This window comes from Vitis vinifera, chromosome 11, assembly GCF_030704535.1.
Source record: "Vitis vinifera cultivar Pinot Noir 40024 chromosome 11, ASM3070453v1".
In the NCBI taxonomy this organism is placed as follows: Eukaryota; Viridiplantae; Streptophyta; class Magnoliopsida; order Vitales; family Vitaceae; genus Vitis; species Vitis vinifera.
Genome location: NC_081815.1, coordinates 521,847 through 532,768, shown reverse-complemented (window position 1 = coordinate 532,768; position 10,922 = coordinate 521,847). Strand labels below are relative to the sequence as shown.

The window sequence follows — 10,922 nt, the reverse complement described above, 5'->3', positions numbered from 1 at the left end:
TCTCAATTCAATTTTACAAACAAAGGATTTTATAATTTTCTTTTTTAATTGGAACATTTATTAAATTAAGAGCTTGTTTCATAATGATTTTAGAAAACGTTTTCAACATTTTTAACACTTTAAAATTTTTAACATTAAAGTATTAAAGAGATCAAAAATATTTTCTAGAATTACTACTAAACATACTTTAAATTAAAACCATTATAAACAAATTTTGAGATTATAAAAGTTACAAGTAGTTTTGAAAATAACAAAAGCTGATCAATTTCTCTTTTTCAAAATTTTAAAGTATTGTGAAAATAACTTTTAAAATTCGTTTGTTAGTGATTTTGGGAAACGTTTTTAATATTTATAATACTTGAAAATTTTTATCATTCAATTATTAAAAATGTTAAAAGCGTTTTCTAGAATCACTCCCAAACGCGCTTTTAATTGAGTTGAATCAATTTTTTTTCCATAATTTGATTAATTATTTTTTTCCATTATATTCCTAACTAATAATTGGGGTCTTTTAGTGAAAATATTATTCACTATAAATAAAAAAAAAAGATTAATAATCTTCAAGAAGCTAACCAACATCCATAATAAGGAAAGTATTTAAGTATTTTAGTAATGAAAATAAAGTTTATAAGTGATTTTTCAACTTAAATATGACCTCATACACTTCTTTAAAAATGAAAAAGGAAAAAATTATATTAATTAGAAGGATGAATTATTATTATTTTAAATGGAATTTATTTTATCTACGTGCCTAAAGAATTTCTATGATTTCTCATACATAATTATTAAGCTTATAAAAACTATAAATATATTTACTTAAATACCAAAAAAGAAAAAAAAAAAAAGATAATAAGGGCCTATTTGGCAACTATTTTCAATAACAAATTTCTATATTTCAAAATAAAAAAAAAATCAGAAAAATAAGTTTGACAAACATAAATTATTTTCTATTTTAGTTCTTAAAAATATAAAACAAAATATTTTCAAATAATTACTTTTAGATGTTTTCTATTGTTTTCATGTGTTTTTTAAAAGTTATTTTTAAAAAATTATACAATATAGAATGATTAAAAATAAAATACTAGATATAAAAATTATTTTAAAAATATTAAAAACATGTTAAATTCAAACATACTTTTATTCTATAAAAACATTATATATCAATTTTCAAAACTTGTTTTTCATAATTATTTTCAAAAACAGTTACTAAACAAATCCTAAATTTTTTAAAAAGATTAATTTGGAAATGAAGCAAAAAATACATAGGTTTAAAAAAATTAACTATTTATGTAATATGGTTTTTCAAAAAAATCACTCTAAAAATGGTTTCAAGAATAGGTTTTAAAAACAAATTTAAGTCATTTTTAGGATTAAAATATTATCAAAAAACAGTTTTTCCTTATTCTTTCATAAAATTATTATACTTGTTTATTTAGAATGCAAAAATTTTCAAATTTTCTTCATATTTTTTAAGAATTATATGAAAATACTTGAAACATTATTTAAAAAACAAAACCTTTTTAATATAAATGTTTACGATTAAAATTTTGAGTTTGAGAAAATGTTTTTTTTTCTTAAATATAATATATATTCAGGATAATTTTCTTTTATTAAGGAATTTAGAAAATGATCCAAAAATGTCTTCCTCGTTTATAATGTGTAATGAAAAGCGGGGCCTACCGAATCTTTTTCTGACATGTGCGGCCTCTAACCTATCGGCGGCTATTTTGTATGACTTCTTCCACAGATCTCTCTCTTCAAAAATTTGCATTTTTTTTTTTTTTTGGTGATTATAATTTCTGTTACATTCAACGGCTGTTTGGTTGGTCGGAACCAGAAGGAATCCGAAACTGTCGGGCCTTGTGGAGTGGGAAAGAGAGAAATTCACTGCGTATTCAATGGAGGTATAAATCAAATATGGAGTAAGGCTTTGGGTCATTTATCTTCTTTTTTTTTCGATTAAGGAATTAGTGAATCTCTCCCTAGAGCTCCCTCTTCCATCACCTCCGAAGCTCCAAATGGCTTGTGGTCTTCCGCTTCTCATCTGACGTCTCCTCTTCCCTCCAATAAGGTTTCCAACTCTCTCTATATCTACAATTTTTTCTTGCTAGTTTTTCAGTTTTTTGGATTGATTTGGAATCTTCATACTCGTGTGATTGTTCTGCTCGGTGTGGAATTCGCATCCAGATTTTCTAACTCTTTTTTTTTCCTAATGATTTGGTTTGACCTTTTGTGTGTGTGTGTGTTTTTGTTGTGTTTTGTACAATTGTACCCATGTTTGCTAACTTGGAGGGATCTACAGGGCTCGTATTCTGTTATCGGTGTGTGGAGCTCCATGTTAGGGCAAAAGGAATAATATTTTTGTTAGAGATCTCAATGCAAAACAATTCGATAGTTAACCGATTCTTAATCACTTAATAGATTGCTTTGAAAGAGAAATTTGAAATTTCCTGGTTGTTTTAGTCCGAATTCAGACAAGATTTGAATGAGAGTTTTGGTCGGCGAAAAGAGTTGGTTGTAGATTTGGAAGTTCAGCTGAAATAGCTTACAAAAGAGAAGTTAGTTCAGGTTATTCGAAGTTAATTGTAAGGAATTTAAGAAAGGTGAAAAAAAGGGGGAAAATAAGCCTGTTTAACATACCTTTGAAAGAGAATTTTCGTACTCTGTTCGAATATTTCACCGGTAGCTTTGGTTCTCCTAATGTGATATTTTCAATTGTAAATAACAGGGAAGAATTGAATTTTCCAATCTCACGCATCAAGATACATATCTGTTGTGCTATAAGAGGTGGAATTGCGGCACCTTCTGGTTGGAATCTGTGGATTTCATGTGCTGAAAGGCGGAACACCTTACAACATCATAAATCTGAAAATTGTCTTGTTCGTGATGCTGTCTCTTGATTCTTTTCTTTCGTACTTGTAGATTCTAATTTTTTTTCTACTTGCATATAGTGGAAGAAGATCTGATGAGACATATTTGCTTGGAATCAAAAGCTCTGAATTCGACCCTGGAATTCTCATCACTATTTTGCTAAGCATATGGCAATGGAGGACAATGGGAGTAACAAGGTGACCGGAATCAGGCAGATTGTTCGGTTGAAGGAATTCCTTCAGAAGTGGCAATCAGTCACTCTCAGCCCAAAAGGAAATAATAGTGTCCACCCCAATCAAACGCCCGGGGGCATTTCACCAGCAATTAATATGAGGTTGAGGAACTCAAATGTTATCTCAGATTCAGATGAGGATGGTTGCCACAGCCCTGAACCACCACCTGATGTCCCCAAAGGGTATTTGGCGGTTTATGTAGGGTCAGAGCTTCGGAGGTTCATCATTCCCACCAGCTATCTTACCCACCCGCTGTTCAAGGTGCTGTTGGAAAAGGTGGAAGAGGAGTTTGGATTTGATCACAGTGGTGGGCTCACAATCCCATGCGAGATTGAGACCTTCAAGTACCTGATGAAGTGCATGGAGAGCCATCCTGAGGCTCAACCTGATGAAAACAATACATGTAAGTTTTTTCTTTTCTTTTTTTCCTCCAATAAATTTTATGATTTTGAGGGGTCTGTCTAGAAGCCAGTTCCATTGAATGGCTTACTAATAGGAATTCTTGGTAAAAAATTATTGTCTTTGGAGAAGGTTATAGAGGGCTATTTCAGAAAGAGGGTTCAGTCGTCTAAACTGCCTTCTCGGTTTGAGGGTGGGAGGCAGGAGTTTAAGGGTAATCTTGTATTCTGAAAACCAGTGTTTGGCTTAAATTATATTTTCCTTTAGAAAAACGTCTGAAGCAGTGCAATGAATGAATAGTACAAACAATAAAATAATCCAATCTGAAATTGCTTCAAAATATGCCCTTAATTTGTTATCTGTCACATGTATCTGCCATTACTGGAATGAGATGCAGGAGAATCCTCTTCATTATTGTATTTGCTTTACTGAACTCCACTTCTCCTGGTGATTTTGCAGCTGGAAGATCATTAACCTTGGAAGAGTAAGTGCAGTGGGGTTTTCAATGGTTCAAATTTTGGAGCTAATTCTTTTTCGGGTGTAAAGCAAGGCCTCCTCGTATGAATATATGATGTGCAAACTTCTCCTCTGGTAAAGTGACAAACAATAGGAATTTTTGGTTAGTTCTTTATTTCAATTGTATTGGGTAACTAAGGATGGGAAGGGGTAATTGCTAGCCCCTTCTCATCTCTATTGGGATGTGAGCTGTAACTAATGTTTGATTGAATTCAGAGCAAACTTATTATTCACAGATTATTTCACATTAACATTTCAAAACCTCTGTGTCGGGATTCTGATTGATGGGTCTATTAACATGTGTTTTCACCTCATAACGTTCTGCAAGTGTTCTGTTATTTTGTGTTGGTATATGGCATCCATCATTTGAGGATGTTGCAGCTTTACTAATACTCTTTTTCAATCTTAAATAACCGAAGCTTGCCTTCAAATTGATAGCGTTTTGAGATGAAGTGAAGTCATGTGGTTCGTTCTAGTTTCATGCATCATCTCATCATATGCGCCTTCGACCAAAACCTCTTAGAATGTTTATAGTTATGGTGCACTGGCTAAGATTAGGGAAAAGTTTGTTAATTATTTTCATTCATTTTCGAATCTCATTAGCGAGCTATGCTAGCTAAGAAAGCCTTAATATATGAATTTCTGGGCTGAAACATGATTGGGTGATGGTATATGCAAATATCTCTCGCACATGCATGATTCCCAGATCGTCACCGCAGACATGATTCTCTGATCAAGAAAATCTTGAGGAAAAGATTATATTATGAACTAATGATAGATTATTTATGGAGACTACATGTGGGTCACAGCAAAAATTATAACAATTTTTATTTTTTATTTTTTATTTTTTAGTTTTGGTCACCATATTAACAATCAACTTACTATTAATATATCACCGCCTTCAATGCAACAAAAATATGGCATGTGGCTGATGGTTGTCAGTAGTCACCTAACGTTCACATAGAATTTGAATAAAAAATCAACAGATTCCTGGTCAATTGGTACAGGGTACGTGAAAGCTTTGTCTTTTCAAACGGTTGAATTGAAGGAGAGAGAGAGATGAGGTGAGGATAAGACGTTGAGAGTTTTAAGTTTGTGGACATTGACAATACGTAGTATATGAGTTGGATGGTTGAGAATGAGAGCTTCTCTTACCTGAGGCGGCTGCGAATCCCAATCTAAGAGTTTGCAGCCAAAGTAATGTTTATTAAAAAAAAAAAAAAAAATCAAATTAATACAACTTTCAAACTATTTGTCAAAATAGTCTTTTGAATCCACGTTAGCAATCCACTACTCTGAAGACTCAATTTTTTCATTCGAAATCATTCAACAAAAACTCTAATTATTATTTTCTCTTCTCTGGGGCTCCCACCATCTCTCCTCACCGTCGGGCTCCCACCATCAACGGCTCCCACCAATAGCATCTACTAGGTAAGTTTTTTTTTTCCCTCATTTTCCTTAGCTTTCTAACTAACTTGTTTATTTTCCTTTTTTAATAAAAAAATTAAAAATCCACTAGTTTATTTTCCTTTTTTGAATAAAAAATTAAAAATTCACTTGTTTATTTTCCTTTTTTTAATAAAAAAATTAAAAATCCATTTGTTTGTTTTCCTTTTTTAAATAAAAAATAAAAAATAAATTAAAAATCCACTTGTTTATTTTCCTTTTTTTAATAAAAAAATTAAAAATCCACTTATTTGTTTTCCTTTTTTAAATAAAAAATAAAAAATTAATCATAATCCATTTGTTTATTTTCCTTTTTTTAATAAAAAATTAAGAATCCACTTGTTTGTTTTCCTTTTTTAAATAAAAAATAAAAAATTAATCATAATCCACTTGTTTATTTTCCTTTTTTTAATAAAAAATTAAAAATTATGTGTATATTGTGTCGGACATAGCTCATTCCACTCGGATGGAAATCTCACTCATTCCACCCTGATGTCTCACATCCGGAATTCTGTTCGGCCAACGTTCTATCTTATCCGAATGTCTCACATCCGGAATTCTTCTCCGCCGACATTCCACCTGGGTATCTCACATCTGGAATTCTTCTCCGCCAACATTCCACCCGGGCATCTCACATCCGGAATTCTTCTCCGCCGACATTCCACCCGGATATCTCACATTCAAATCATACTTAATAATAAATAACCTAAAATCATAATCATTGGCATTAATTTTCATATGAAAATATAAAATTTTAAAATAATATAAACAATTTCTTTAGTTATTTTAAAATTTTAAAATAATATGAATAAATAATTTTCTTTAGTTCATATGTGAAAATATTTGTAAAACAAATAAATATTTTATTTACCATAAATATATAAATTTTTATGAGAATGCATGTAAACCAAATTATTTTCTCAAATTTTCAAAGAAAATATGAAAAATAAAGATAATATATATATATATATATATATATATATATATATATATATATATATATATATATATATATTTAAAACAGTCGTAACGAAAAAATTTGTGAAAAGCGAAGTTTTAAAATCCCATACTTTTTTACACATGAGTTCCCCTTAAAAATATTTGTGAAAATTACAACATAATTGTAATTTTGATAAAAAAATATTTTAAAAATAATATTAAAATTACAACACCATTAAAATAGATACGAATTGAAAATAATTGTAAAATCACAGTTACTAACTGTGATTTTAAGGGAAATTGTAAAACCATAGTTTGTAACTGTGGTTTTAAGGATACTTCTTTTAAAACTACAGTTAGTATCTGTAATTCTAAGAGAAATTGTAAAATCACAGTTTATAAATGTGGTTTTAAGGAAATTTCTGTAAGTTTTAAAATTACAGTCACCAACAATGGTTTTTTACATTTAAAATCCATGTGGATGTTTACATGGATAAAGAAGACTACTTTGACAAATATTTTAAAATGGATACATCATTTTTTTTTTACAAATAAATTATTTTGGTCTTAAACTCCCAATCTAACCCCAAAAATCCACGTCGTTTCCAAGAAAGAGACAAAAGGGAAACTGAAGACAATGCATGGCCTTTTAGCTTTTAAACCATCATTAATGCCTCGTTTTTTTTTTGTTTTTTTTTTTCTCTCTCTCAAAGGGTCTCCTAGACGTTTGCGTTGGATCCATGTCTGACTCTTATAAGGTTGCACTTACCAGCGGAGGGTGTTTTTTATGCACTTTCAGTGAAAGTGCTTTCTCATCAAATATTTTTTTTTAAATTATTTATCGAGTAGTTATAAAATAAATAAATAAACATTATTGGTAATTATTCAATTTTTTAAAAGTATTTTGAAAATGCTTCTCATCTTAAATTATTTATTAAAAGCATTATCAAACAAACTTAAACTTCCTCCTAGAGGGAAATTGTGCTTGGGGGCTATTATGGGATTTGGAAGGCATGATTCTGTCATATTGATAGTCAGTTCATTAGTAAAATAATAATGGCCATATGTTATAGTATTTTCCATCTTAATTTACAGGCTAGAGAAGACAGACTCTATGCAAAAAGATTATAAGAGAAGAAAGGAGGTCGATCAACCTCTTTTCTTTCAAATATTAAAAAGGTTGAACTCCTTAATTTCATTGAATCCACGTGCAGCCCGTATAATAATAGTAAGATGTTATAGTTTTAACTTAAACCAACTTGTCATACATTGTATAGATCAATTACCCATTAGCTTTCATTCGTACTTGTTACAGAATTGTAGATAATTTTTCATTTCCAACTTAATTCTATTCAGAGGCACCATGAACAATGTAATATAACTTCTGTCAGGCTAGTCACGAAATCATGAACAAAGATACCTTGTAAGCCTATTCCAAAAAACAAGCGAGATTTAGGCTTTTAGCATGCTGAAACCTATTATAATACACTAGATACTAATATGCAAAAAAAACATGTTTTTGGCGACACAATCTACACATAATTGGGAGGTGGCAGAAGCCACTTGTTGCCATTGATGTAGGTCATGCTCAAGAAGGGCTTTGCTTCTTCACCAGTCAGTAACTTCGCAAATTTAACTCGGCCAGACGGGGTTGCTCCTGGTCCTTCGCACATGTACTCCCCATAGTATACAGTCCTACAAATTGAATCATCGCCATCAGATTAAAACAATTGCTTTTTCCCCATGTAATACTATCACATTTGTGAATAACTTTTCTGAGAATGTTGAATATACTAGATGGAAAGAAGTGGGTTCTTACTTGTCACGATCAGCATGCAAGTTATCCGACCAACCTTCGCCGTTGATGAGAGTGCCCATGTAGGTGTAAGCAAACACCACTCTGGGCCTCAACCTCCATGCTCGGCCGAGATAAGTGTCTCCGCTGCCGGATATGTTGCAGTGGACGAAGGCGAATCCGCTGGTATCAGCCACGTTTTCCCTTGCCTGAGCTGTGATCACGCCCACGCCCTTTGCAACTGATTGTATCATTGTGTTCTGCGTTGAAATCCCAGATGTAATCAGTCCTAATACCACCTGAAATCATGTTGATAATGGAGATTAGTAGTGTGTAGATTTAGGGTATTGTACCAAGTAGAGTGATTTGCCGTCCCCAAAGATGAAATCAACGGTGCCCTGGATTTGGCAGTCCTTGAAGAAATGTCTGCCCCTGTCGTCACAAAGGGTGTCTTGAAACCCTATGAACATGCAGTTGTGGAATGCTGCTTTGTCGCCGGAGATCCTCATGGCCACTGCCTGAGCTCCCACCCTTTTTCCGTCTGGCATAGGAGCTGAATTCTGATAGCCCATAACATCAAACAAATTATTATCGTCAGCACCTCAAAGCTGAAATTAATATCACAAGAGTATTAATTGATTTTCACACACCTATACCCTCAACTCTCCTCCTCCCTCAATCATGGTGCAGTCCCTATTAGAATCTATTTGTCAAAACTTTCTTCTTCTTTTTCTTTTTTGCCTCCTTTTGTTTTTCTCCTTTTCAGTTGTGGATGGATGAAATTAGTGCAAAATGAATTTTTGCTGATCATAGTAAGAAAGGAACTATCACGTTGAAATCACTGTCATAGATGTTTGGATCGCTTAGGAATAAAAAATCAATTCTATTGATATTTGTTAATATGTTTGGATTATTTTTTAGAAATGAAATATAAATAAAACATTCATTAATACAAAAATCAAATCTTCATTTTGATTTTTTTTTCTAGTATTTATTCTCTTCCTATTTTCATTCTTATTTTTGCAGTACAAACCCACCCAAATCCATCAAGATTAGTAAAATAAAAATAAAAATGAAAATATTACAAATAAGGGCTAGTTTTTATTTTCACGAATATATTCATATTCTCATATTTATTAATAAACCATTTTTATATTTTATTTTACTTTCAATCATAAAAAAACTATTTTTACAAACATTCTTCAATTATTTAAAATACAAAGCAAATTTTCTATTTCAAAACACTTGAACAGGCTCAAAAAATTATTTTTCATATTCAAAAAGATTTTCAAAGCATGGTAAAGACTCAAAATCCTTGGTCGGCCATTCAAAGATACAGTATTAAATAATGGATTAGTTCAAACTTCAAAATAAAAATGGGAGTTGATGGTAACTGTTGGAAGTTGGAACTCTGTTAAAACATAAATAAATAAATAATAAAAAAACATGGTCCAAATTGAAAACAAGCAAGTTAGGCATGAAGGAAGAGTGTAAACGAATATAGGAAGAGTACCGTCCGCACCACAAATGCAATATTAACGGCCATGAAGTAGTCCGACTCAACCGCCACGGTGGCGCTGTCGACTGTTCCGTACTTGAACGCCGTTCCGTCGTACGTTATCGACGGCATATCAGCCGTCGATCCGTACAAAGTGATGAACGGCTTGGACCGATCAATGGTGATCTTCTCCCAGTACTCGCCGCCGCCGATCCATATGACGGTGCGCTTGAGGTTGCCCTTGGGGATGCTGTTGAGAGCGTCGGTGATCGTCTTGAAATCGCCGGTGCCATCTTTTCTGACCTTGATCACATTCACTTCTGCCTCGGCGGCGACGAGTATAGGATCGAGAGATGAGTGCAGGCCCTTTTTGCTCTCCCATATTCGCTGCCGGTATTCCCGGATGTTGGTGGCGATCCAGGCGTCTAGCTTGGAGGTATCGGAGGGAATGTGCTTGGTTTTGTCGGAGACGACGGCTGGGATGAAAATCATGAACTGCGACGCCAGCAGCAGCGTCGTCACAGCGCCCAAATGCATCGTTTTCTCAGGCATACACATTGCTGTTTGGTTCCCGCGAATCAAATCGGAAAATTTTGGTGGTGGAATTGAACATATGATTTATAAAGCGAGACATAGAAGATGCTTGAAGTTGGTCGTGTTTTTCGTAATGGGCCTGTGATTTTGTGAGTCCCAAAAAATGAAAGGTAAAAATGGAAGGGCGGTTGGTGGATTTGAGCTTTGTAATGTTAGGTTGGGCTATTTTTAGTAAACTTTGTTGTTGGGCCTAATGGGCCCCAGGCCCAGCTGATCCGGCCCAGTCTCCAACACTACTATTGTGTTAAACTGTACCACCAAGGGTTACCTTACCGAAAACGTATTGCCAATCAGGGGGTGCCAAGTGTGTAATGCAATTTCACCTTGATTTGTTATTACTTTGTATCATATGTGGGATCTCATTTGATCTCATTACTTTGTGTGACATATTCATGTTTAGCTTTAATCATATCAATTTTTCTTATATACCTATAAATCCAACTTTATGCCTAAGATCTTGTTAGTTTTTAAGAATTTGGAGTTACAATTTTTTTTTTCGATATAAAGATTCTCATTAAACTTAAGATATTTGTATTATATTTGGTTGATTGTATAAAAAATGATACAATATCTATATCCTACGATATCTCAATGGATAGGAATTGGGATACATATATTCAATAATAGCCCA

General features: G+C 32.7%; 2 protein-coding genes across 3 annotated transcripts; one reads left to right on the top strand and one right to left on the bottom strand.

Moving 5' to 3' along the window:
- The first annotated feature begins 1,725 nt into the window (after positions 1-1,725).
- Positions 1,726-4,280, top strand: LOC100266455 (protein SMALL AUXIN UP-REGULATED RNA 10). The gene is made up of 3 exons (XM_002275608.4): positions 1,726-2,071; positions 2,952-3,507; positions 3,963-4,280. The coding sequence occupies exons 2-3, from the start codon at positions 3,039-3,041 to the stop codon at positions 3,989-3,991; spliced, it is 498 nt and encodes a 165-aa protein (XP_002275644.1). The 5' UTR covers positions 1,726-2,071; positions 2,952-3,038; the 3' UTR covers positions 3,992-4,280.
- A 3,430-nt stretch (positions 4,281-7,710) lies between these two features.
- LOC100244050 (putative pectinesterase 63) lies at positions 7,711-10,375 on the bottom strand. 2 transcript variants are annotated; one of them, XM_010657786.3, is made up of 4 exons: positions 9,713-10,375; positions 8,553-8,759; positions 8,224-8,459; positions 7,711-8,099 (listed from the first exon to the last, which is right to left on the bottom strand). In XM_010657786.3, the coding sequence occupies exons 1-4, from the start codon at positions 10,253-10,255 to the stop codon at positions 7,937-7,939; spliced, it is 1,149 nt and encodes a 382-aa protein (XP_010656088.1). In that variant the 5' UTR covers positions 10,256-10,375; the 3' UTR covers positions 7,711-7,936. The 2 variants fall into 2 exon arrangements, with proteins under 2 accessions (XP_010656088.1, XP_002277518.1); XM_002277482.4 differs by having other exon boundaries at positions 9,722-10,375.
- Between the last annotated feature and the right edge of the window lie 547 nt (positions 10,376-10,922).

Bases quoted from the DNA above. Each gene is read 5' to 3' on its own strand.
- LOC100266455 (XM_002275608.4), top strand. From the start codon at position 3,039: ATGGCAATGGAGGACAATGGGAGTAACAAGGTGACCGGAATCAGGCAG. The intron at 3,508-3,962 runs GTAAGTTTTTTC...GTGATTTTGCAG, and splicing joins ACCTGATGAAAACAATACAT to CTGGAAGATCATTAACCTTG.
- LOC100244050 (XM_010657786.3), bottom strand. From the start codon at position 10,255: ATGTGTATGCCTGAGAAAACGATGCATTTGGGCGCTGTGACGACGCTG. The intron at 8,760-9,712 runs GTACTCTTCCTA...ATGGGCTATCAG, and splicing joins TTGCATTTGTGGTGCGGACG to AATTCAGCTCCTATGCCAGA. The intron at 8,460-8,552 runs GTACAATACCCT...ATTTCAACGCAG, and splicing joins ACGGCAAATCACTCTACTTG to AACACAATGATACAATCAGT.